The sequence below is a fragment of the Talpa europaea genome (genome assembly GCF_964194135.1).
Source record: "Talpa europaea genome assembly, chromosome: 15".
Classification (NCBI taxonomy): Eukaryota; Metazoa; Chordata; class Mammalia; order Eulipotyphla; family Talpidae; genus Talpa; species Talpa europaea.
In genome coordinates, this window is record NC_140083.1 from 3,522,330 (window position 1) to 3,549,160 (window position 26,831).

Sequence of the window (26,831 nt, forward strand, 5' to 3'; positions counted from 1 at the left end):
TTTCAGGAGATGCGCCTGTTCTGCTCCCTGGACTGGCGAATCCTCTCGCCCGTGGCACCCCTGGCCGGTACCCCGGCTTTGGTGTGATTAAATAAATCTTAAAAAAAAAGACAAACTTTGGGTCGCGCGCACTCATCTGAGCATGCGCAGCTGGGCAGTATAAACAACGTGTGCTAATTACGAGGAGGCTTCTGAGCACCTACTGTGTGCCAGGGGCCCACCTTGCCCTCCAGAGCAGCAGCACTAGCTCCTAGCATGGTTTTTGAGCAGGAACCTGAGGCTCAGCGAGGGGCAGCCAGGAGGGGGCTCAGGTCTGGGACCCACAAGCCAGTCGTCCCGGCCCCTCCCCGCCTGGCAGCCCAGAGCCCCGCAGCCGTCGGGGCGGGCAGGAGGCCCTGTAACTCCAGCCGCCTCCGCCTCCGCCCCCGGCTGCTGGGCTGCCCACAATGCTCCCCATTCAGCGCTGCCGCCGCCGCTGCCCACCTGGGTGTGGGGCGGGCGCCCGCGGTGCCCCAGCAGGGGCCGGGCTGGACTCGCCGGAGAGTGCTGCGGGCCGGGCTGGCGGGGTGCGCGGCATGGAGTGGTGAGTCTCTGGGGGACGCTGAGTGGCCGCAGACAGGCCCCTGCGCCTCTCTGGGCCTCGGGTTCTCGAGCGTGTCCGGGGGCTCCCGGGAAGGCAGCGCGTCTCGGCTGCTCCCGGGGGCTGGTCTCGAGGCTCGCCCCGGACCCCTGGGCCCTCTGAGGCGGGACGCGCATCCCCAGGAGGACCTGCCTGCCCCTTGCTCGTCTCGGGGAGCCCACCGGCGCCGAGGGCCCAAAGGAGACCACGGAACAGATGGCGGGACCCACAGAGCGCAGAGGGGGGCGCCCGGCCGCGGGGGTGGTCGCCAGGGAGGGCGGGGTGGGCTGGGGTGGGGCAGCTCTGCCCTGGCATGGCCAGCAGGGCCCCGGGGGTGCGGGCAGCCTCAGGCCGAGAGGTCGGAGGGTTGTCGGTGGGGGGTCGGGGCCGTCCCTGCTTTGGAAGGGTCCCCTTGGGCTGTGGTCACGAGGCGAAGGCGGCTTCCGGGCAGGGCGGGGGACGGCGGGACGGCCAGAGACGCGGGGTGAGCGCCGGCCCACGGGAGGTGCGCGGGTCCCGCAGGAAACTCGGCACAGACCGCCCTGGGCACCCCCACCCGGCGCAGGCCGCGGGGCCCAGGCGGGGACAAGGGCGGTGCCGGGCGGCCCTGACCAGCCAGCAAGGTCCTCCGGGCTCCCGGCCGCAGTTCGTGGGCTCTCGGGGTGCGCCTGGCCCTCCGCCCCCCGCTGCCAGGCGGTGCTCTCAGGACCGGCCACTTGGCTGCCTGCCCCGGGACCCTGCTCTCTCCCTGCTGCCTGCACCGGGGACGGCTCCCCCAGACCCGGGAGCCCCCCCCCAGCAAATCCAGCCGGTGAGAGGGACTCCCCGGGGAGCCTCCGGGAGTCGGGGCCGAGGTGCAGGGCCAGGGCACTTTCCCGGGGCCTGGGGGGTCTTCCGGGAGCTGCGCCGAGCGGGCGCGGGCCCCCGTGACGCCCGGACCCCCCTGCCAGGCCCCGGAGCCCCGCCCCTGTCTGGGTGCTGCTGTCTCTGCTCCTGCCGCCGGGGCCCGCCCAGCGCTGCCCACCGGCCTGTCTCTGTGACAACCCCCGGGGGCACGTCGCCTGCCGGCACCAGAACCTCACGGAGGCGCCCGAGGCCATCCCCGAGGTCAGGGGGGGGGGGCAGGAGTGGCTGGGGGAGCCCTGGGCGAGTCACTGCTCCTCTCGGGGCTCAGCCCGCACAGCCACAGAATGGGAATAATCCCCAGCGGCGGGGAGCCGTGTCCTCAGCAGGCGGGCCCCGCGCGGAGGGCGACCTGGCGTGAGCCCCGGTGTCTGCCAGGCGCGCCAGCAGCTCCGGGAAAGGAGACCGTCCCCGGGCAGGGACGATTCCCCGGACAATGCGGGGGGGGGGGGGGGGTGCCCGGGGGGCAGAAGGACTCCCCGGAGGAGGTGTCAGGCAGCAGGACAACGAGCCTGAGGGGAGGAGGGGGAGAAGGCGCTCCCGGGGCGCCCAGGCCCGGCGCCTCTCAACGCCCCCTCCCCCGGCAGCTGACCCGGCGCCTGGACCTCCAGGGCAACGCGCTGACGGCGATTCCTCCAGCCGCCTTCCGAGACCTGCCTCACCTGACACGCCTGGACCTGCGGCACTGCCGGGTGGAGCGGGTGGCCGAGGGCGCCTTCCGGGGCCTGGGCCGCCTGCTCCTGCTCAACCTGGCCTCCAACCCCCTGCGCGCGCTGCCCCAGGAGGCGCTGGACGGGCTGGGCTCGCTGCGGCGGCTGGAGCTGGAAGGCAACATGCTGGAGGAGCTGCGGCCGGGGGCCTTCGGGGCGCTGGGGGCGCTGCTCACGCTGAACCTGGCCCACAACGCCCTGGTCTACCTGCCCGCCATGGCCTTCCAGGGGCTGGCGCGCACCCGCTGGCTGCAGCTGTCCCACAACGCGCTCAGCGTGCTGGCCCCGGAGGCCCTGGCCGGGCTGCCCGCCCTGCGCCGCCTCAGCCTCCACCACAACGAGCTGCAGGCCCTGCCGGGCTCGGTCTTGTCCCAAGCCCGGGGCCTGGTCCGCCTGGAGCTGGGCCACAACCCGCTGACCTACGCGGGCGAGGAGGACGAGCTGGCGCTGCCCGAGCTGCGGGAGCTGACGCTGGACCACGGAGCGCTGCAGGCCCTGGGCCCCCGGGCCTTCGCCCGCTGCCCGCGCCTGCACACCCTCGACCTCCGAGGCAACCAGCTGGCCACCCTGCCGCCGCTGCAGGGCCCAGGGCAGCTGAGGGGCCTGTGGCTGCAGGGGAACCCCCTGTGGTGTGGCTGCGGGGCCCGCCCGCTGCTCCAGTGGCTGGTGCGGGCCCGAGTGCGCTCGGGCGGCATATGCCGGGGGCCAAGGCGCCTGCAAGGCGAGGCCTTGGACGCCCTGAGGCCCTCGGACCTGCGCTGCCCAGGAGACGGGGCCGAGGATGGGGAGGAGGAGGAGGAGCTGGCCACCGCCCGGCCCCGTGGTCCTCCCGGCGCCCCCCGGGACGAGGAGGGGGTGGCCCGGCCATGCCCGCGCGCCTGCGTGTGCGCCTCGGCCACCCGCCACAGCAGCTGTGAGAGCCGCCAGCTGCAGGCCGTGCCCCGCGGCTTCCCCGACGACACACTGCTCCTCGACCTGAGGCAGAACCACTTCCCCGCGCTGCCCCGCGCCGCCTTCCCAGGCCTGGGCGGGCTGGTGTCGCTGCACCTGCAGCGCTGCGGCATCCGGGAGCTGGAGGCCGGGGCCCTGGCGGGGCTGAGTGGCCTGCTCTACCTCTACCTCTCGGACAACCAGCTCTCGGGCCTCAGCGCCGCCGCCCTGGAAGGGGCCCCCCGCCTGGGCTACCTGTACCTGGAGCGCAACCACTTTGCCCGGGTGCCGGGGGCCGCCCTGCACGCCCTGCCCAGCCTCTTCTCCCTGCACCTGCAGGACAACGCCGTGGGCCGCCTGGCCGCTGGGGACCTGGAGGGGGCGCGGGCCCTGCGCTGGCTCTACCTGAGCGGGAACCGCATCGTCCACGTGTCCCCTGGGGCGCTAGGCCCAGTGCGGGAGCTGGAGAAGCTGCACCTTGATGGGAACCAGCTGCGAGAGGTGCCCACCGGGGCCTTGGAGGGGCTGCCTGCCCTCCTGGAGCTGCAGCTCGCAGGCAATCCGTTACGGGCCCTGCCAGACGGGGCCTTCCGGCCCGTGGGCCGCTCGCTGCAGCGCCTCTTCCTGAACGGCAGCGGCCTGGAGCAGGTGGGCGCAGGGGTGTGGGGCTGGGGCAGCACAAGGCCCCACAGCTTGTGTCCAGCAGCGCCCACGGCCTGCTCTGCAGCGCCAGGCCTGGGGCTGGGGACCCCGAGATGAACCAGACCCCACAGCTGTCAGGCCTGTCGGGGTTGGGGGGGCAGGATCCATGGGGTTACCCACCAAGGGCAGATCTGCACCCCAAGAGCTTTGCCACTCTGGGCTGAGAACATGAACCGGGTGTTGGGTGACTTGCAGGCGGCGAGGGTTCTGGTGTCCCCAGGCTGGGTTTCCGTGCGGGCACTACCCTTCCTGCCACACCATCAGGGCTCTCCACTCCCCTTCGCTGGGGGGCAGGGGGCCCTCCCAGGCCCGGGGATGGGCCCCATAGGAGCTCACACTAGGGCCTGCACCTCCCCGCAGATTTCCCCCTCGGCCTTCTCGGGGCTGGGGCCCAGGCTGCAGAGCCTACACCTGCAGAAGAACCAGCTGCAGGCCCTGCCCGCCCTGCCCGGCCTCAGGCAGCTGGAGCTCATTGACCTCAGCGGCAACCCCTTCCGCTGTGACTGCCAGCTACTCCCGCTGCACAGGTGGGCACGCCCGCCCTGCCCGGCCCCGCTGCCTCCTGGGGCCCCTTGTGCGCACCGGGAGGGGGGTCCTGCCAGAGCCGGCGCCCCTTCCTGGGGAGCCCAACGTGCATGGGGTTGGGGGGCTCATGAATGTGTGTGGGCACCTTCATCCGGTCTGAGAAAGCAACAAGAACCCCCAGAGGCCCAGTGGGCTCAGGTCAGCCGCCACGACGGTCTAGCTTGGGCCACGCGACCTGGCCGTGCTCTTTCCTCACCTGTTTGGTTACGTCAAACCAGCGGGGAGGTTGACTCGCGGGGTCTGGCCAGCGGAGGCTCTCTCCCTGCTCCCCTTGCAGAGACTTGCTGGGGTGCCGTGACTGGTGAAGGGTCCAAGGCTGCCCCCAGGCTCCCTGGCACCTCCTCCCTCTCAGGGAAGCTCAGCAGCTTCTTGGAATCTTCTTCCTCCTCAGGTGGCTCTCTGGGATGAACCTGCAGGTGGGGGCCACCTGTGCCTCCCCACCCAGCGCCCGGGGCCAGAGGGTGAAGGCCGCGGCTGCTGTCTTTGAAGGCTGCCCAGGCTGGGCTGCCAGGAAGGCCAAGCGGACGCCAGCCCACAGGCCGGGTGCCAGGAGAACCCCCGTGAAGGGAAGAAGGCAGGGAGCAGACAAGGTTGGCCACCGGGCAGGTGGGGGAGGCCTTGCTGGGTGGGGCAGGTTCCAAGGCCCCGGGGCGGGCAGGGGTGGGGCTTCTGGGTTCTGGAGCTAGGCCATGACCCTGCTGGTTCCGACCGATAAAGCCCATCCTCGCCGCCCCGCCTTGGGCTGGGCCCAGGCCTCTCGTCCTGCGGGGCAGTGGCCTGAGTCTGCCTGGACCTGGGTGTGTCCATAAATCTGTCCTGCTGGCCCCTCACTTGATGCTGCTGACCACTTCCCAGCTGGCCTGGGGCCGCCCACTCCAGGAGAGGAGGGCAGGAGTGAGCAGCATCTATGGCGCCGCCCACTGCCTGTCAGCCAGGGTCAGGGGCCACTCAGGGCACCCCAGCAACACCTCTGAGAAGAGTGAGTGAGATCTGGGCGCCCCTCCCTGTGGAAGGGACGGAACAAGTGGGCACTGGGAAGCTGGGGGGAGGGCTCTGCTGCCCCTGGCCCCCCATTGGGAAGACTTGGGAGCCTGGGTGTGGCGCGGGCAGGCACAGGGCGGGCAGGTAAAGCAGCGTCCTGGAGGCCACAGGGGCTTTTTCAGGCTTTAATGCTCTTTCTATGCCAATGGTGGGGCGGGCGCGCCGGCTGGCAAGGCAGGCCTCCCAGCCCCGGCCCGCGCCTCTCTCCGGGCTCTCCTGGCGTGCTCTCCCCGCCACGCCGCCCGTCCAAGCGCCGCCGCCCTGCTAGCCTCCGCTTCCGGGCTCAGGTGTGCACTTACGCACGCCCGCCACACTCGGGTGCGCCCCAGGCGTGTGTGCCCGCGCCCACGCTCCCAAGCTCCTCCGCGTTCGAGGCCACAGGAGACAGCCGCGGAGCGCGGCGGCGTGAAGCCTGGGCGTCGTGGTCTCCCGACGCTGGGGCCGTCCGTGTTTGCACCAGCGCCCAAGCTAGAGCCGCCGCCGCGGCCGCCGCCACGAGGGGCTACAGCCCGGCCAGTGGCTGAAACAGGAGCCCTGGAGGCAGCGGTCAAGAGCCCGCGTGGGCGGCCGCACACTCCAGGCCTCTGGGGAGGGCCCTTCCGGCCTCTGGTCTCTTCACATCTTCCCGGCACGGCTGTCCATGTCCACATCGGTTTCATCAGGATTCATCATTTTTTTAAAAGATTTATTTATACAAGCACTGGGCACAGTCAGAAGCGCGGGAGGGTGAGAGAATTCACCAGAGCCAGAGCGGGGAGCAGAGCAGGCAGAAGGACCGAAGTACACTGCTGAGGGGAGCAGCGGGCGGCAGGAGAGGTCTGCGTGCCATGCGGGACCCTCGCTTGGCAGCCGGGGATCGAACCGGCGCTGTAGAGACTGTGGGCAGCTTTGCAGCTCAGCGCTCAACAGCTGCGCCACCAGGGGAGGCCCAGAATTCATCATTTGTTTTTAGAAGAACTGGGGTGTAGGCCAGAGGTGTGGGGAGCCAGAGAGAGTGGGAGCAGAACAGGTGGATCTACTGAGATACACTGCTGAGGGGAGCAGCGGGTGCGTCAGGAGAGGTCTGCTGCGCCGTGTGGGCAGCTCCCTGGCTGAATTGGTCTCGGGCCATCATGGTAATAGTGCTGAGACTTAATCCCTAGGCCACCAAGGAGGCCCCCAAATTCGAGTCATTTGAATTGGGAGCCCCTGATGACTTTCGTTGACTTGGTTGCCTCCGTGATGACCTGATTTCTAAACACGGCCTTGTTCTGAGGTACATCTTTTTGAGAGGGATACATTTCAAGCCCTAACAGCGTTGCTCGTGGAGAGGCTGTGAGGACGAAACTGCCAAAAAGACCCCAAGCTGAAGGTGACCGGCGGTTCTGACAGGTCCGACCCGGAGCCGGCACTGACAAGAGCAGTGTTTTCCCTCAGCTCATGGGCCCGTGCGGTGCTCTCTCCCACTTCACAGCCCTGGGCTCCCTGTGGGCCTTGAGCTGGGTGCAGGGGCCGGGGCGCGGGAGCCCCACCTTTTCTGCTCAGTGGCTGTGCAGGAATCAGGGTACTCCAGACCATTTCCGCCAGCCACTCTCCCTATCAGAGACTCCCCAAAGGTGTTCATCTTTGTGGGAGGCGGTGCTTCCAGGCACACAAAGAAATGGCCAGGAACAGGCTACGCTCTTGAGGGTCACACGAGGCCTTGAGCCCTGGCAGGGTGGTCTGGGCCGGGGGAGCCTACCTTGCAGAAAGGCACAGGGTGGGGGCCCCCACCTTTAACTGGGCGTCCGGCAGGTGGAAGACGCTAACAAAGCAAACGAGCGTGTGCTGGCTGCAAAATGGCAGCCCAGCCGGGCCTAATTGTTGCTGTCATTAAGTAGCCAAGTTACTACGCCACAAACCTTGCTTCTTCTCATCTGACAAATGAAATCCACGTGCACCCCACAGGGTTACTGTGAAGAAACAGACCGTGGAAACAAGCTTAACTTGTCCCGGCGTGGGGGCCTTGCTTCCTGATCCTCAGGCAGCGCCAGGGCCTGGACTAGGCGGCAGCAACGGTGTGGGCTGCAGGCGCCTTCCCAAAGTGTGATCTGGCCTAGTCTAGACCGGCAGCAGCAGCAGGTGGCCAGGCAGGGCCTACAGGCTGGGCCCTGCAGGCCCACGTTTCAACCACTCCCACCACAGCCCACCCCACTGACTCCCAGTCACCAGTGCCCTCCAGGGGTACAAGGCTCTTTCTACGCTGGGAGTAAAAATGTCCTGGCAGTGACGTGCTCTCACGTCACATACCCTAGTGGGGCCAACCTGTGTGTGAGCCGTGAGGGACAGAAAAGACAGGCTCAGCCTTGGGGGCACCCAGGGATGGGGAAAGGAGAGCGCAAACGAGACACAGATGTGGCGGCCTTGAGACAGCTCGTGGCGTCTTTATTCCGTGGCCCTCACGCGTGCACTCACCCACCTCCACTCAGGTCCTCAGGACACGCTCTCTACGGAACAGCACCTGACAGGCTGGACTTCGGCAAGTCAGAGTCCAACGGTCTCACGCCAGGTGTGGGGAGGCCAGTCCAGGGCTGGAAGGGCGGCTCCTTGTCCTGCAGCTCTGCCGCCGGGATGGGGGCGTTAGTGCCGGGGCCTCAGGCCTCACTTCTCTAGTCAGGCAGGCGGAACCACGGACCGTGGCACGTCCAAGCCGTTTTCCCAGGAGCTCTTCTCCCAGAACCGGATCCCAGCGAAGGGGTTCTGGAAGGTGGTGGCCCAGGCCAGGCAGCAGTTCCGTGAGCAGGCAGAAGGGCACCCAGGCACCTTCCTCTCCTGGAGGGTGAAGCCTCTGTCCTGTCACTGTGAATCCAGGGTGTGCGATGGGGGGAGGGAGGGGGGCGGGGAAGGGCCAAGGCCCTGCATCCTGAGGAATGCCCCGTCCTTGGCCTTCACATTGGTCCAAACTCAAGTCACTTTTTCAGTTTGTGGGGAATTCAGGCTGCACCAACACTGCTTTCTGGGCCTGGTTTGGCATGGGTGGCGCTGCCTCGTGCCTTAGCATGGGGTGAAGCTCTCCCTGAAGTGGGTGGAGATCAGCTCCCTTCAGGCTATCACCCCTTCCCTGGAATGACACCAGACAGCCTTGGTCCTGAGCAAACCCATATGCAAGTACTGGCCCCAGCAGTGCCACCTCTACCCAGACACAGAGCAGGAAGGAGTGAGGCTGGCAGCCCGTCTCCTCTCAGGGCTCCGGAAGAGGGTATGGAAGAGCTAGGACTGAACAGTCTCAAGGCAGCTGACAGAAAGCAAACTCCAGAATGTACTTTCAAAGCGGAGCAGAATCAAAATACATTAAGGGCTGGAGAGTGAGGAACAGGAAGCCCGGTACCCCTCTTCACACTCCTCCGGAGGCGCAGGTGGGGAAGGTGCCGCCTCAGCCAGCGGGGCTGACCAGCACAAGGTCCCCGTGTTGAGGCCCACGACCCTGTCAGGCCCTACCTGACTGCTTAGCAGAAGGGACAAGAACAGGTCCCAGCCCAGCTGGCTCCAGAGCAGGCCGCGTCCCCGCTCAGGTGGGCCGAGCCCACCTCCACTCTTGCTGCCCCAGCCTCCTCCTCCCCCCAACTCCCCCCAGGTGGCACAGGGGCTGGTGTGGTCTTTTCCTATCAAGGCCCCTGCAAGCCTCCCTACTGGGAAGCAGACTCCGCTCATGCCCCGTTGCTCCTAGGAAGTGGAGTCTGTACTCCAGGCAACAGGAAAAACGGGTCACCAAACCCACATCCTGCTCATGGCTTCCTGGCTGCCTACCTGAGCTGGGTACCTGCGGGTGGTTCCCCAGCACCCCCCCACCGCCGGGGCACAAGGGGATGCAGAGCAGCAGCCTAGGAGGTGAGAGGCCACTGCACTTGCTCAGTTTTCAGGCTGAGCCTGCACCCTCACACACTGGCTGTCCTGAGGGTCTCCCCTCAGAGGGCTGCTCCAGGCCTTTATTCAGGACTTGCCTGGGTGCATGGACACACACGGCAACAACTGTCTGGTCTTCCAGTGTGACTGGGGGCAGCCCCCACCCTCTGGCAGAGGAAGGATGTGATGGTGTGGAGGGAAACTTCTGTGAGGAGCAGCTTTGGGAGCTCTTGCTGGAGAGGGCAAGACTCACAGAAGAGAGTTTGGGGGCCTCAGGTGCCCCAGCCATGAGGCTTCACCAAACAGGGCAGAGGCAACAGCGTGGGTGAAAGCAGACCCCAGCTGCTCCTCAGTGCCTGGCCCTCACAGCACCAGGCAGGTTTATACAAAACAGCTCAGTGTCCAAAGTAATGGGGGTTGGAGGGGTGGTGGCAAGAGAGGAGCCCTGGGCTGGCTTCCGGGGGCGGCCATGCTGGGAAAGCTCAGTTGTCTGTCTCCTGTTTGATGCTCTCAAGGGGGACAGGCAGCTCTGGACTCGGGGCCTTGGCGGGTGTGGTTATGTCGAGATGCTCTTCCTTCACGCGCACGGCGATGACTGGAGGGGAGGGCAGGGGGCTCAGGATCTGGGGAAGGGACATGGCTTCCTACAGATGGGGGCCCTCAGGATGTGGTGGGCAGCAGCAGAGGGGTCCCGGGGCACACTTGGGCAGGAGGAGCCAGAGGCGTGGCTGCACGGGCCCGGCTCCTTGCAGAGCTGGGGGCTCGGGATGATCTCTGGGTCCACGGGCCGAGGGCTGCTTGGGACACGGAAAATTCCTTTCCACCTTGACTCTACTCTTCTGTGCCCAGGTGGGGAAGGAAAGGGGCCGCCTCTGAGCATCGGACCCTGCCCCCACCCTGCCCCCGAGGCTTACTGTCTTCAGGCTCTGAGGAGATCTTCTCTGCGGCCTGCGGGTCGTCCTCCAGCAGGGCCTTCTTGGCGCCTTGACGGAGGGGACGCGACTTGGTCGGCGGAATTCTTTTCCCTTTGAATAAAAGCGGAAATCAACCCAGCATTTGACTATATCCACGGGGGGCTGCAGTCCGGGTCCCATCCAGAGGTCGGGCAGAGGGGACAGGGCCAACTTGGGGGACAGAGGACCGAACTCGAGCTTCACCCCTCAGGGCTGCGGGCCTTGAGGCTCAGCGAGGTTCCCTCCACTAGGGGTCACCACTGTCCTCTCACGCTAAGCTTCCCTTCTCCAAGCTGTACTTTCTTTAGCAGCAAAGGGGGACCTTCCCAGTCCTATTGTTTTGAACTACACTGGGACCCCCTCTTGATCAACTACGTATCCTGCAGCATCCAGCCCTGAGGCCCTGTCCCGATCCTTCCTAGCCCTGCTGCAGGACGTCTGTGCCTGGCCCGGGCCGTGGCTCTGGGGACAGCTCCCCCCCTACAGCCGCGGTCCTGAGAACGGGGCCCAAACTGGGCTCAGGCTCTTTCGACAGTGGAAAACGACACCCACACTGGGGGGCTGCCCTGCCCAGTCCCCAGCAGCCCAGAGGAGGAGGACCGCCTCGGGAGCAGCGTCCACGCCCTCTCCTTCCCAGCACTGCAGCTGCGCGGCGCTGAGGCGGCCAGGTGATGCTGACCAGGGGCCAGCAGAGATGGGCCCCCCCAATACAACCTTGTCTCCTCGCCTCGGCATCCTCACTGTTGCCAGGACTACAGATGCCATTTATGCTCTGGGCCCCTAGGACAATGGTGGTGGGCACACGGGGTCAGAGGATGGGCCAGGGAGACGGGCAAGCCATGGGGAGCGCTGAGTGGGGAGGCCCAGCCTGCACCACTTACTTTTCTTCCCAAACTGTTTCTTTTTCTTCTTTGTGGCCTCTTTGGCCTTCAGAGGTGTGGCTGGCTCTGCTGTTGAAACAAAGACAAAGAGATGAAAAGGGTCCTGAGAGGACAAGTGGGCAGGGACGTCGGAGCGCCCTGCCTACCCCTCAGCAGCCTCCCCTTCGCACGGGATGCCCCAGGAAGGAAGCCGCAGTTGGGCTGTGAGAATGGGGGCGGTGGGGCGGGACTGGAGAACAGCGGTCCCTTCTTCCCACCCTTGCCACCAGGGCTGCTCGGAGGGCCTGGTTTACCTGGGCGCACAAGGGCACGCGCATATGACAGAGTGGCAAGGTCAAGGAAGGAGCTCTGCAGGCCAGAGAGGGAGACAGAGCAGTCAGGCGGGGGAGGGGCAGGCGGCCAGGAGACTTCTCCGGCTCGTGCCAAAGAACAAGGGGGGCCAGGGAGCATGGGCAGGAAAGAGAAAAGGAAAGTCAACAGACCCTCGGGACCCCGAGAGCCCAGACCTGTGGCCACGGGTGGCTGGAGCTGGTAGCCAGTGAGCTCGCACCAGCCGACGGGGTAGATGTCCGGGGACTCGCAGTCCACCCACTGGTCGTACTCGCTGTCCCAGCCGTCAAAGTGGATGCTGAGCAGCCGGTGCACCACCCGCTTCACCGTGGCCACACAGATGAGGCGCGGCTCCATCAGGTCCACAGCCTCCAGCTTCATGCCCACCTTGAAGCCATGGTTGGGGCAGTCCTAGGGTGGAGAGGACAGTGGCGAAGCAGCCAGCGCCCTGCTGCAGCGGGGCACAGTTGGGGTGCGAGGGTGGCTGATGACCCCACAGCACTTGGACCCAGTGCCCGAGCCCCTCTGGAGAGGCTGGCCGAGCCGAGGGTGGGCAGAGTGCCTCTGCCAGTGCCAGGGGTTCCTCTCCCGAAGGGCTGAGTGCAGTCACCCTCACAGAAAGAGAGGGTTGGAGAGGCCACCCCACGGTCCCGAGCCCGCCTCAGGCCCCTGGCTCCCTCCGTGGTCTTCTCACCATGTTAAAGAGTCTTGACGGAGCCGCTTTCGACTTGGTCTTCTCCAAGTAGGCCTCCCAGTTGAATGTGTGCATCTCGTACCCTGGGGGAGCAGAGTGGGTGTGGGGAAGGGGTGGTGGGGGTCAGGAAGGAGCACACAGCCAAAGGGGCAGGTGCAGTGTGGCCCTGTGCAGCCTGCCGTGCCCCCCGCAGCCCTTCCCTCCTCCCCAAGCTGCCCCAGGACATAACCCTGCTGCAGAAGTTGCTGCCTGCCCCAAGGGCAAGTGGGAGCTCTGCTCACCACACTACTCAGCAGCTGTGGGGCCTGGCCAGTGGGGCCCTGGGGCCTGCCACCTCTGCAGTGCCCCCTGAGGCTCCAAGCTCAGGGGTCTGGCTGGGCTTGCAGCCTCATCCTGCCCCTCCCAACTGCAAAGCCAAGTCTTACCTTTTGGGGGTGTGAGTTCAATGTCATTCTTCTGGCAGAAGGTGGCTGGGAAGATGGCGTGGGAAGAGGCATGATAGCAGAACCAGTCTGAGCCGTCTGTGGAGGGCCCCCCGTCTACACAGATCATCAGATAGCCGTCCAGGAGAACCTAGCCAGCGTCGGGTGGGCCAGGGAAGATTGCGGAAAGTCTCAGAACCTCCCAGGTGGCGCAGGAGGACGCATCTAACCGTCCTCTTCTGGGACAGGCTTGCGAGCTGATTTATCTTCACCAGACAGCAGACGCGTGCCAGCAGGGACGGCGCCTGTTGCCCGTGTCCTCAGGGGTGAGCACCCAAAGATGTGCTGGGTAAACAAGATGGCATACCCCCAGGAGGGCAGAGGCCTGCGGCCTGTAGCAGTCAGCCCGGCTGTGGCTCAGCCAGGCCAGCGCTCAAATAAGGCGGTGGAAAGGCCCCGGTGAGGGACCCGAGGGGCCGACACCCGACACAGAACAGGCTCCGGCGAGGTGCTCAGGAAACACCCGACCAGGGTGGCTCATCCTGACGTGATGAGTCTGAGCGAGGAGCAGAGCAGCGCAGTGCTAAGCTCAGGTGCTCCAGGAGCAACCAGTGTGTGGAGGGAAGGGCATGGCAGGCCAAGCTCTCCACTATCTGTCCCCTCAAAAAGCCAGACTAGGGGCTGGAAGACAGTCCCAGGCTCACCTTGCAGATGGTCGCCACACAGATGTTGCCCAAATTCAGGGGGTCAATGGCCTCCAGCTTCATCCCCTCTTCAAACCAACCACCTTCTGTGTAGACGGCTCGTACCTTAAAGGAATGGAGCAGCTGAGGAATCTCTGGGCTCACTCAGGTGAAGGGGGAGCAGGCCTCATCTGCTTGGGAAGCAAATGAAGGACAGGGCATCCAGGCAAGGAGCCAGGCCCCTGACAAGAATGGCTGACAACCAAGGTGAACAGTGCCCAAGGGCCGTGCCTCACCTTCTTGAACAGGTAAGGAACAGCATCACAGTAGATTTTCCGGAAGGTGGGATGGTGGGCCATGTCGCTGCGCCTCTCTTGTGGGGAGGTGGTAGAGCGGGGGAAAAGAAGGGAGTTGAAGGCGGCTGAGGGGGTCACCACGTCTCCCTCAGAAATGTGGGGGCTGCCCTGCATATGATCTCATCTGCATCTCAGCACCCCCACCCCACCTAGAAGACAAAACATCGGGCTCCAAGACCCAGACTCGCCCACAGGATTTTCCCATTTAGGTATGAGCTGAGTGACCTGGGTGAAGTCACCCAAGCTTTCTGGGCCTCAGATAGGCCACCCGCAGGTGGCGATGGTCATCGCTGCCACACACACCTCGTTGCAGCATGGAGAGAAGGACCCTTCTCGAGGCAGAAGAGCCATGGACACCCTGGCCTGGGGCTCCACTAACCTGACAGCTTGATGCCGTGGCCGACACGACGTGACCAACCCACTGGGTGGATGAGGGGGCTCCACATGTGACACCAGAAGTCATCGTCACTGTCCCCATCCTCGTAGAGGAGCCGCAGGCGACCCCCGATCACCGTGTCCACCACGGCCATGCGAGTCCGTGACACCTGGGACTTATCCACCACCTCCAGCCGCATGCCCTGCCGGAAGGGGTACTTCATGCTCTCCACCATCTGCAACGGCACAGAACACAGGCTGCTGTGTTTGCAAGGACCCCCACTTGGCTCCCTGCGCTGTCTCTTGAAAGCAACTAGGGTACAGGGAGGGTGGGGTGGAGTCACCCTGGACACTAAGGCAGCCAGTGGGCAGCTGTGCCTCCCATGCTGCCAGGCCCAACCCTGGCCCCAGTTCCTGGGACAAGGCTGAGAAGGAACACAGCTTCTAACACGAGCACAAGGGCGCCAGCAGCAGTGCCAGGAACCACACGACCCATCTCTGGTTAAGGAAATGTGCCCACCAGGTCACCGGCTTGCCCAGGGACACAGACTCATTAGTGCCAGACGGGCCTTAAACCTGGTCCCAGGTTCAGCCTTGTGTTCTTTCAGGGCCCTGCACTGACCCCACAGGCACCCCACACTCCCTTCCCTGCTCCAGCCCCTGCTGATGGCACACGCAGCCTTTCTAGAAGAGCCCCCTTCCATTCAGCTCGGAGTTCCCAGCTGTGGCAAAGGATGGCTCTCAGCACCTCAGCACTAAAGTCTTTCCCTGCGGCCTAACCAGAACAGTGACTGAGCTGCCCACAAGCCCCACCAGATCGGGGAGGGGAGATTATTCTGCTGTGACTTCATGGTGTCCTGCCTGGTGCAAGGGGATGGGGAGGTGAGCTCTGTGGGGCAGCGGCAGGGCACAGCTGGCTCAGGGACAGTCAGCGGGGGTTAGGCACCGTGGGAACTGGGCCATGCTGCAAACCCCACCAGCAGGGGGAGCTTCTCAGAGGTCACAAAGCAGCTACCAGGAACAGCTGATGGTCCCACCTGCTGATCCTTTAGCCCTCACCTCAAAGGACCCCCATGGAGATTGCCTGACCCACTTAGGAGGGCAAAGCCTGGGTTGGGGCCCCCTTAGGCCCCCGCCCTCCACCGAGCCTTTGCTGACACACACCTTTCCTCTGTGCCTGTCCAGTGCAGCCCACAGCCCAACACCACATCATCGCCCTTGTCTGTGTACGGGGCACTCGGGAACTTGACTTCTGGAAGGGCAGAAGTCAAGTTCACTGCTCACTTACTTAGAGCCTCAGCTCTAAGTACAGAACAAGGCACAGAGTTAGTGCTCAGTTCATGCTTTTTTCCTTAACTCAGCAAACACATGGGAAAGAGCAGCTGCATTTGACCCTGGCTGATGGGTCACTCATTCAAAGGCAAAGCTTACCATCTCGCTGGAGGACAAGGAAACACAATTAATGACCTACCTAGAGAGCAACGACCAATGAGTAGCAGCCTGGAACTCTGAATGAGGGAAAAATCACTTCTCCATTAGGGGGGGAACCCAGAAAAGGCTGCCCCAAGGGGCTTGCACCCACTCTTAGCTCTCTCCCAGTTAAGGCCCTCAGTGTGCACAACCTTCTCACCTGGCTGGCATGCAGGGTCTTGGGAGAGAGCCCCGACGGCCACCCCATTCTTATTTTTTTTATTTTTATTTTTTGGGTTTTTTTTTTTTTTTTTTTAGATTTATTTATTTATACAAGCACTGTGTACAGTCAGAAGCGCGGGAGGGTGAGAGAATTCACCAGAGCCAGAGGGGCGAGCAGAGAAGGCAGAATGATGAAGTACACTGCTGAGGGGAGCAGCGGGCAGCAGGAGAGGTCTGCGGGCCATGTGGGACCCTCACCCGGCGACCGGGGATCGAACTGGCGCTGCTGAGGCCGCGGGCAGCTTCACAACCCAGCGCTTAACCGCTGCGCCACCGGGGAGGCCCCCATTCTTATTTTCTATGCCACCCAGTCCCTATCCATCGAATGGGTATCTGAATGGAAGTCAAATGCCAGTTTCTTGGTGAAGCCTTCCCTAGCCTGCTCCTCCTGAGGCCACAGACCACTTCAATCGTGGGTCATGGCCGCCCCTGCCCTATTCCCCCTTCCTGGCCCCACTGCTGTGGCTCACTCAGGAGGGGGAGTCTGCACATGAGGGGGAGAGTAAATCCTCCTGTACACCCTTTGAAACCTTTTGGATTTTACCATGGGCAACTCTCTCTCTTCCTATATATATATATATATATATATATATATATATATATACACACACACACACACACACTAATTAAAATTAAATGCCACACAAATGATTCTGAGGCACATCTCTGGTTCAGAACTAGGCTATTTTACATCTATTCCAGTGCCTGACTTCATTTCTTTTGCCAGAATGGAAAGGCCTAGATGACAGGGCCTGGCCTCTGTGTTCCCACCATGCCTTGTATACAAGTGTTTAGTAACATCATCTGAATGAATGTGCTATCAGCAAAGGGAAGGGGCTGAAAGAGCAAATGGAAGACAAAACAGGACCGACATGGAACTGCAAGACTAGCAAGCACAGGGAGTACTAGGAGAAATGTTCCAATGAGTTGCAGGAAGGAGAGATAAAACAGGAGGCGCAGGAAGGAGACCTGTTAGGACACCTAAAGGGTTCACTGCCAGACCTTGATATGGAAATCCACAGGCAGCGTTCTGGAGCCCACCAAGCGTTTCATGAGGTAACCCTTCCAGTCCGTGAACTTGGCATGGATGGCTGTGGAGACACCAGCAGACCCTGGTTAGAGACTGACACTCCCACCAACAGGCTGCCTAGCGGTAAGTGGAAGGGCCTGAGTAACTTACTTCTGCCCATCAGGCCAGCCATCACCCACCTTAGAAAACCACACTCCAGGATCCAACTTGGATCTGCCAGGGGGCTCTGGGGCAGGGGAGGACAGGAAGCAGGAGACAAGTGGGTTCTGTTCTGGCCTAAACTAAGACAGGGGCCACCCCCTTCTACCACGGGCCCTAAAGCAATCAGGGCAGGGGCCATTATCAACTCACTCCGAGGGGGCACCAGGATTTTGCTGTTGACGGCGCACCAGCCAATGGGGTGAACATCCACTGTTCCCAGGTTGCACCAGAAATCATGACTGGCGTCATTTTCAAAACCTTCATACCGGAGCAGCACCCGATACCCTGGAGGGAGGGAAAGGGTGCCAGCGAGGGGCGGGGAGGAACGGGAGAGCGTATTTGTAGCCTCTCCTCTCCTCTTGTCTAAACTGCACTTCCTGCTGCCTATTCCAAGGAGTTCTTCCAGGCGAGGAGGGCCCCTGCCATCCACAACCGTCACAGCCCAAGCAAACTGGCGCTACCCATGTGGAAAGCAGGATGGCATGTGGTAAGAATTAATTTCTATGGCCTGATCATCCCTGGAAGAAACTTAAACATCAGAGTTTCAAAACTCACCAGGCTCTATGGTCCCCTCTAAGGTAGGCAAGGTAGGCGCATCACCAGAAAGGAGGCAGAAAGTCCAGTGGGTGGACTTTTTTATTTTATGAGGCCAATTTCCATCTACAGCATTGCCCACCCGTTGAGAGGTGTCCTTCTGCAGGCCCTGGGCTGCCTGGGCCTGGGGCCACTCACCTGCTGCCTGGATGACGGAGGCGATCCAGTACACGCGGCTGGGGAGCACAGCGTCACTGTTGAGCACCTCCACCTTCATCCCCTTCATCACATCCTCCCACTGGTCATAGAGCGGCACCTGTGTGGGGAAGAGGAATGTGAGGGGGGGCGCTGAGGTGCCTGGGTTGGCAGGGAAGAGGAGCTGGCCTCCTGGGTCACGGCATCCTTCTCTACACCTCAACTCTTCACATCGCTCACTGGGCGCAGGAAGTCAGGCATGGAGAGGAGCAAGACCTGTCCCATGTGGCTGAAGAGCGGGGCCATGGGCAGGCACATCACTCCTGCACCGGCCTGTGTCACAGGAATGACACCTAACACTTTCTAGGCTACCATATGCCAGGCACAGTTTCTGGCACACATACCACCTCCATAAGCCAGTGGGGTACCCCATTCCAGCTCTCTGGCCACAACGATGGAGTACAGCGCCTAGCAGTGGCTTAGCTGCCTGTGCACAGGGACAGGCTCTGACAGAGCGCATGAAAGCCTGCGTCCAATCAGCATGATGTACTCCCTGCAGTGAAAATGAGGGACTGCGAGAAGTCACGGCAAAAGAGATCCCCCCACTAAGAAATCTGTGGGGCTTCGCCAGCAATTGGAGGAGTAAGAAAGTGCCAAGTTTTCATGGTTTAGGGCCCTCCCCAGAATTCAGCAGCTGTTCAGTGAGGTTAGGCGTGGATTTATCCTGGTTAGACTGAGACTTCTCTGGATCTTCTGGGGCTTAAGGACCTGGAAGACAAAGCTGGGCCCCTGGGGCCGCAGGCTGCCCTGGGCTACAGGTCCAGCCCTGAGGATTCCACTCAGCCCCGCCCTCTGGCCCCGCCCTCTGGCCCTTTCTCATTGACTGGGGAGCCAGGAGCCTTTTGCAGAAGGGGGATCCAGGAGTTATCCACGTCTGCCTCCCCGGAAACCACAGGGCAGTTCGGCTTTCAGTGGGAAAAAACACAAGTGGGAAGGGGACCAAAGGGCTTCAGAGCCGGCTCTTTAACATCAACTAGCACAAAGCTCCACCCCGGGAAAAAGCAACGCAGGGGCCGCAGAGGCGGGCGTGTTCGCAGGGTGCTTCTCTTTTAGGTGGACGGAAAGAGACTGGGCAGTGGTAAAGGCAGGCCGGGGCCGCAGGCGGCACCCCGGCTGTCTGTCCCGCGCCCGCGCCCGCGTCCAGAGGCGGGTGGGAAGGGCCGTGCGCAGTAGGCTCTGCAGTCGGCTCTCGCTCGCTCAGCTCCGGGGCACTCACGTGTTTGAAACAGCTGACAGGCGCAGCCTTGTAACTGTGGTCCTTCAGGAACTTCCCCCAGTCGAAACCCAAGACCAGCGCTGCGGGGCGGGAAGGGGCGAGCTCAGGCCGGGAACCAGCGGCGGCCAGGAACCTGGAGCCGGGGGACCCGGTCCTTCCCCACCCCACCAGTGTTCTCAGCCCCATGTCCACGTGGAGGCCACCTCTCCCCAGCAGCCCCATACCTGCCCCACCAGTGGCCATCGGGGCGGGAGACCTTATCTAAAGCCGGCCAGATTCCCAGGAGTAGAGGAAACATTCAGACAGACGTGCCTGACCTTTCTTCCCGAAAAGAAAAGAAGGAAATTCAAAGACCCTTGAGCTAAAATTCCTCAGACCTCCCCCAACTTCTCATTGGTCAAAGGCGATCTGGTGGGCGGGAGGCGCACGCACCTAGGCCCTTGACCCGCTGGCAATGGAGCTCAGTGTGGGCTGACTCAGACCACGTCGAGCAATAGCTGCGTGCCGACATTTAATTGGCTATGAAACTGCACATACTCAGAAAATGACAGAGGTTTCCTCACCCGCCATACCTCTCTCCACTGCCCCAGGGAAGAGACGCCTTAGGGCTATAAGCCTTGAAAAACAAAAGAAGCAAGTTCTTGGCTTTTCCATTATCAAGAGTAGGGCTTCTGGCTATTTCAGTCCCCAGACTGAAGACATTTCTGGGGGTGATTTCGACAATACCCTCCAGGTGAGGAAGATGCAGTCCGTTTAGCCTGGCCACCTTTTCCACGCCTCCGTCCTAGGGAGGCCACCCCAGCCCAGACCCCCCACCCCCACCAGCCCTCTGCTGTCTCACCGTCCTGCCCGGTTGGCGTCCCATCTGCTAGCTGCCCTGTCCCCTGGGAGTGGAGAAAGGCTCCGATTTTGGCAGACCAGGCCGCCTTGTGCAGGACTTTGGCTTTCTTAGTCGGTGGCTTGCCCTGGAAGGAGAGAGAGGACGAGTGGACCCAAAGGCCGCCTGTGAGGCTCCCAATTTGAAGCGCTTGAATTTAAATCTTGGTGTGGATGCAATTAACCTCTCTGGGGCTTGTTTCACTTGTAAATCAAGATGATAATAACAATGCTAAGCTGGGGGAGGATGCAGGGAGGAGAGAGACTCTAGGGCCCGGCCCTCCGCCCTCCAACTCCGCCCTCCAACTCCCGGCGCTCAGCTTTGGTTCCATTGGGGCGGAATGGGGTCAGCGGAGCTGCAGGTTAGGAGGGATACCTGTTCTGTTTTTTGTTTGTTTGTTTTTTAAGATTGATTTATTTATGCATACAGGAACTGGGGTACAGGCCAGAGGTGTGTGTGGGGTGAGAGGATTCACTAGAGACAGAGCAGGGAACAGAATAGGCAGATGTACTGAAATACACTGCTGAGGCGAGCAGCGGGGCGACACAGGAGAGGTCTACACCACAGGGGATCAAACTTGTGCTGCAGTGGCTGCGGACAGCCTCATAGCTCAGAATGAACCCCTTGTGCCACCAGGGGGTTAAGTTGTTTTAAGCCTCTTCCAGAAATGTCTCCCCCATGACTTCAATTTTCAGCCACCTCTCTCTGCCCAGCTCCTACAGATATATGGCAGAGAAAGGGTCTCCGGACCCTGAGTCAGGTGCAACATTTTGTAATACATGCATGTTCTGGGAAGAGGGTCCATGGCTTACATCTGGTGCTCACAGGAGTCCCCACTCCCCCAATGATCTGATCTTAAGCATTAATGAAAAAGACCTAGAACAGTATTAATGGATCAGAAATGTGTATTTAAATCCCAGACGGACTTGGGGTCCAATCCCAGTTCTTTGATCTTTATTTGTGTACCTTTAAGTTGCTAAAATTTTTTTAATTCTTTAAGTAGAATTTTTAAAAATCCATGTTTTAGGGCTCATTGGGTTAGACTGAGACTCAGTCCTTAGCACCTACCCTCAAGCTGCAATTGTAACAATAATGTTAGGTGCCTAGGAGAGGGATTCTTTTGTGCCTTAACTAAAATCCACAAAATGAGGGAAACAACAGTCATTGTCTCACAAAGCCAAGAGATAGTATAGGAAGCATTGAACTGACCCTGACACCCTCAACTTCAGTGACCACCACAGCCCTGGTTCTCAAGCTTTACAATCACCTGAGAAGCTCTTGAAAGCTACTCTTGTCCAGGCCACACGGCATTTTTGGGAGCTGGATCCAAACATCATAGTTTTAAAACTTTCCAGCTGAGCCCAGCAAGCGTCAAGTTGAGAAGCGGTGGGGGTGGTGTAGAAGGCGGCCATGGCTACCACGAAGTGACACGAGGCCAGGCACCTGCGATTAGGGTCCAGCCTTGGCTCTGCTGCTCTCCTCGAGCCCCTTTCTCAGGTGAGACGCTGCCCACACTCTGGACCACTCTCTCAGCACACTTGTCATTAAGTGCCTGGTTTAAACAACACATTCTAAGAACCCTTCCATTTCTAAAAAGTCTATGCATGCTAAGAATTAAGTAACAATTGGTAAGACTTTCTATGCAGCTGCCTATGACACCGAGTCAGGGATGCGGCACCAACTTCCTAAGCCCAGTGGGCTGGTGAACCACAATTGTGCCCATTCCCAGCTTCTTCTCAGAGCATTTATAGTAGGGTGGTGTGATGACTGGGGGCATGAGACACCCCTGAATTTCTTGTTTAGCCCCTGGTGGCAAGGGTTAAAGTCTCAGCACTATCAAGCTATCCGCAGCCACTGCAGCACGAGTTCGATCTCAGCCAGGGAGCTGACCCACATGACACAGCAGACCTCTCCTGTCTCCCCACTGCTCCTCTCAGCAGTGTATTTCAGTAGGTCGCCTGTTCTGCTCCTCACTCTGTCTCTGGTGAATCCTCTCACCCTCCACACTTCTGGCCTGTACCCCAGCTCTTATATGCATAAATAAAATCTTTAAAAAAAACCTTACTGAACATAATAGACTCTAGAGGTGAGAGGTGGAATGGAGGGGAGTTTCAAGAATCTGCAATTTAAGGAGCTCTGTCCTCTACGTTTGAGAGCATAGTAAAATACCAGGAAATTCGTGACCTCTGCAGCCCACAAGCAAGGTTCTTCCCAAGCCCTCTTGGGCCCTTGCCATCAGGCAACAGATTGTTGTGTCTCAGTCCCGAGCCCAGGAAGGCTCTCCCAAATGACTGCTTCTCACCTGTAACCTGGCCAGGATACTGGCTTTCTTGGAGTTGGAGGAGTAGCTCCTGGAACAGGAGACGCTGCAGAACCTCTTGGTCTTGGAGAAGAAGGCCTCCCTGGTACCCACGATACCACACATCTCACAGACAGCTGGGAAGAGAACTTCACTTAGCATATGACTCACCTGCTACGGTCACACACACACACACACCCCTGAAATCAAACAAACAATGGACCCTTCAAAATCTGGGGCATGGCATTAACCAAGTGATCCCCCACTAAGGACAGAACTAGAACAGGCAGAGGGAGTTCTGGTGTGTACCTCTGAATCTGTTTCACCCAAGATAAGAGACTTGGCATCCCCATGGCTCTCTGTGTCAACAGTGGGGCTAAGGAAAACCCATGAGGACTGGGGAAACAGGAAAGGCTGGAAACTTTGCAAAGAAAGAAAAGAAGTGGCCAAGTCATTAACTTCCATGGCTCTCTCAGCTCATCTCGAAAGAGACCACACTAAATCAGTGTTTCCATCTTGACTTTACGTTAGAATCACTTGGGGAGCTTTTAAAAATGCCCAAGTCTAAGACTCTAATTGGCTGGTCTGTGGTGGGACACTGGTATGTGCAGTTTGTTAAAAAAACTCTGTCCCAGTGAGTCGAATGTGCAGCCAGGCTAGAGAATGCCTGGAGTAGGTGCCAAGGACCAGGAGTGTTCAGAGACAGTACACTGCATAGGCAATCCCCTTGCCGGAGGTCTTGACGCTGGTCTAGCAGCTGTCCAAGCGTCACTTCTCTGAACCCATCTGGCTTCCAAGTGATCAATGGATTCTAATCTGCCCACCCCCACCCTAATCCTTTAGCTAGAAATCACTTTATTCCATATTTCCTCCCCCTCACTTCAGCCCACTAGCTATTTCTTGTCTTTTCCTGGAGAGCAACACTTCAGTGTCCTATATCTCAGCATCCAGGCTTAAAAGCCCATCAGAATTCATACAAAGGAGCACCATGTCAGTGAGTGGCATCTAACATGTGCTGAGGAAGCAGCTGTATGAAAGGAGAAATTAAATCACAATTTGAAGTCAGACTGACAAAGGAAATGATGCCTGGGGTTACCTGGGGTGATTGTCTCCCCCACAGGTCTTTAGATATCAAATAGCCCTTAATACCTGCATAGCTCTACCCACATGGCCTATATCCCCCACTTCCTCCATAGCCTCCCAAACCCTCCTCATCTTCAGGGGACACTCTGAAGGCACCTGGCTCAGAACCACTGCCGTCCAAGGAGCGGGGAGTTCCAGGATTGAGCAAATGCAGTGGGGAAGTGGGTAACTCCCCTGCTTCCCGATCCTCATTTTCTGCTTCACTTGATTCTTCAAGATAGGAGCTGCTCTCACTGCCCGCACTGCTGTTATAGCTCCGGAAACTGTCGTAGCCTCCAAAGAGCTCCAATTCATCCTCTTCCTCTTCCTCCTCCATTGGTTCTGAAGATGGAGTCTCCTAGTGGAAAGATGACACAAACCAGGCAGAAGGAATCATGGCTGGCTTAGGTTATGGGGTGGGAGATAACGGATCTGCTCATCTGTTCTTTATCAAGTCAACACTTTCGTGTAGAGTTGCAAACAGAATCAAGTAACCCTTTTGCAAACACTAGGATCATTATTCTTGTTTATACAGTTCTTAACCACAACTCAGCAGAATAGTTAACAAAATAGAAAACATGTATCAGGAATTCACCAAGCTCCTTCAGTGGATTTACAATTGATGGTACTTTGACATGATTCAAATAGAATACAAAGGGGCCTCCCTGGTGGCGCAAGGGGTTAAGACACAACCTATGAAGCTGTCCGCAGCCACCGCAGCACGAGTTTGATCCCCTGGCCCGCCAGGGAGCAACCCACATGGCGCAGCAGACTTCTCCTGACTCACCCGCTGCTCCCCTCAGCAGTATACTTCCGTCTATCTGCCTGTTCTGTTCCCCACTCTGTCTCTGGTGAATCATCTCACCCCCTGCACCTCTGGCCTGTACCCCAGCTCTTGCATGCATATATAAATAAATAAATCTTAAAATAGAATACAATGATGTAAAAATATGCTACATGACATGTCTCGTGAAGACTTTATAGCAAGATGTATATTAGAAACTTGTTCTCTTTTCAGCATATACACATGAATACAATTTCAACTCAAAAAACAAATCAAGTCAGAGAAAAATTAATTTGTGACCTAAACTGTTCTAAGAAGGTCTTGGCAGGCAGATAACATGGACAGCTATGGCAAAGTGGTAGAAACCATAGCTTTGGGATCAGCTGTACCCTAACTTGCTATGGGTTCTTGGGCAAGTCATTTAACCTGTCTGGGCCTCAGTATTCTCATCTATGAGAAAAATATTTGGGGCACAGAATGTGAAATGTGAGACACTGTATATGAATCGCTCGAGTATGTATTAGAAAATGTGAGAAGAGTCTGGCTCTAGGCCAGGACTCAAATACCACCTCTACTGGTTATCAGCTATCTGACCTGCAGCAAGTCCATCTCTCCAGGCCTCGGCTGCCACTCTGTAAATAGGATAATACCCCCTCTTTTGTAGGCTTTGGGGGAGAAGTAAGGGTCAATACAGGTAAAGCACTCTGAACAGTGACTTCTACCTACTAAGTGCTCAAAAATTTTGGTAGTTATTACTGGTTAAAAGCATGGGCCACAAACCAGGTTTACTTGGGTGTGAATCCACATTTACTAGCTGTGATTTCTGCAGGACATTTAAGCTGACTGCTCTGTCTTCAGCACAGAGACAAAAGCAAGCTCTTTTTGTAAAGGATTAAGATGGAAGGCCTCCTTCGGTTTCCACTGTTATGGACAGCTCTAAAATTGGGAACTAATAGTTTGTTTGTTTGTTTATTTATTTATACATACACACACACATACATACATACAAGCACTGGGTACAGTCAGAAGCGCGGAGGGTGAGAGAATTCACCAGAGCCAGAGCGGGGAGCAGAGCAGGCAGAAGGACCGAAGACCTCTGCTGAGGGGAGCAGCGGGCGGCAGGAGAGGTCTGCGCGCCATGCGGGACCCTCCTCTGGTGGCCGGGGAGCAGCCGGGGATCGAACCGGGCAGCTTCGCAACCCAGCGCTCAACCGCTGCGCCACCGGGGAGGCCCGGGAACTAATATTCTTCACCTTATTCTTCTCCTTCTCCCCTGGAGAGTTTTTGATTATTGCGCTTTACATTTACAACTAAACACTCAAGTGTGCTAGAAAGACGACGGAATTCAAATATACGGTGACCAAGAAGCCGGATGACTAAAGGGTGGCTGGATGAGACTGGAGGGGAGGAAAAGCCTCACAGGTGGAGTTTTGGAGCCTTTCAGACTAGGTGCCTCCTTCACCTCACAGCTGGGTGACCATCCCCCCCTGCCAGCCGTGCCCCTGCCTGTGCCCCAGTCGCTCCGTGACCAGGAAACACTAACTGGATTGCTGAGTTCACTGGGAGACATTGCCCGAGGACGCCCCAGGCACGGAGTAGGTTGTATTGAGTTTCCACCTCCTCCCTGGCCACCGGCATGTGACAGGCCTCACGGTCCCTCAAGAACACGACCTCGAGACAGAGAGGGCAAAGAAGATGCAAGAGCTCTGAGCTGGCTCCGAACCCGGTGCCTCACCCCGGGCCTGGGAGGCTGCACCGCCCCGAACTGCCCGCGGGCGTCGGGCCCCAGCGAGGGAGCAACAGGCAACGCCCGGGCTCCGCGCCACACCTCAGTTTCCCCATCCTCCCCCTCCATCCTCCAGGCGTCGCTAAAATGCCTGAGGGGTCCCCCGAACGAGGCTTTCTCGCAGTTCCCTCCCCCCCTCACAGGTAAGTCCTCTCACTCTCACCTCAGCGCCCCGCGGCTTCTCCATGAGACCTAACAGTCTTCAACCGTCACCAGGTGCGGGAAGCCATGTTGGCCTCGCCGCTGTCCGCGGGCGCGCTCATTGGCTGCCTTCCGGAGCCACCGACCAATCCCGCGGCAGGAAGGCGGAAAAGCCCGTCCCGCCCCCTCCTGGCACCCTCCCGCCGCGGGGGCTGGGCCGCGGGCGCTTGTGGGGGTTGTAGTTCCCGGTGCGCGCGCGCGGAGACGCGTGGCCGCCGCGACCCGAGCATTCCCCGGCGCCGGCCGAGCGGCGGCTAGCGGGGGCGGGGACTGTCCTCCGTTCCAGCCTCTTCCCCTGGTCCCCACTGCGTTCTTCATTAAACGGTTATTGAGCACCTACGCCAGTCAGGTGCTGTTCCAGGCGGGAGGAAACCTCACCTTTTTCCCGATTAGAAATGGAAGGTGTTCTTGGACCAGGACGCCTGAGTTCGGGTGACGCCTGTGGAGAAGAGGGCCAGAGGCAGCTGAGGGCGACCCTTGTGGCGCAAGCTGTTAAGACGCAGCACGACGAAGCTGTCCGCAGCCTCTGCAGCACGACCGCCATCCCCCGCCGGGGAGCTGCCCACAGGGCGCAGCAGCCCTCCCCCGTCTCCCCGCTGCTCCCCTCAGCAGGGGATTTCAGTAGATCCGCCTGTTCTGCTCCCCACTCTGTCGGGTGGGTCCTCTCACCCCCCACACCTCTGGCCTGTACCCCAGCTCTTGTATGCATAAGTAAATAAATCTTTTTTTTTTTTTATAGAGGCATGTTTATTTCTTTATTTATTTGTTTTGTTTGTTCTGTTTACACAA

The 26,831-nt window shown here is 59.9% G+C and overlaps 2 protein-coding genes across 2 annotated transcripts; one reads left to right on the plus strand and one right to left on the minus strand.

The window, feature by feature from the left end:
- Positions 1-575: 575 nt before the first annotated feature.
- Positions 576-6,014, plus strand: CHADL (chondroadherin like; the record flags this gene model as incomplete). The annotated part of the gene is made up of 6 exons (XM_084254891.1): positions 576-583; positions 1,570-1,726; positions 2,110-3,810; positions 4,225-4,391; positions 4,841-5,039; positions 5,778-6,014. 6 exons carry the CDS (start codon positions 576-578, stop codon positions 6,012-6,014), a joined length of 2,469 nt encoding a protein of 822 aa, XP_084111017.1.
- A 3,819-nt stretch (positions 6,015-9,833) lies between these two features.
- L3MBTL2 (L3MBTL histone methyl-lysine binding protein 2) lies at positions 9,834-26,031 on the minus strand (the record flags this gene model as incomplete). Its single annotated transcript, XM_084255334.1, is given in 17 exon segments — positions 9,834-9,946; positions 10,266-10,376; positions 11,186-11,251; positions 11,692-11,926; positions 12,210-12,292; positions 12,635-12,782; positions 13,336-13,440; positions 13,611-13,682; positions 14,048-14,281; positions 16,740-16,828; positions 17,119-17,253; positions 17,701-17,818; positions 18,974-19,053; positions 19,815-19,938; positions 22,153-22,286; positions 23,389-23,629; positions 26,005-26,031. Coding segments are annotated over 17 exon segments (2,112 nt in total). The 5' UTR covers positions 26,029-26,031.
- Positions 26,032-26,831: the final 800 nt, after the last annotated feature.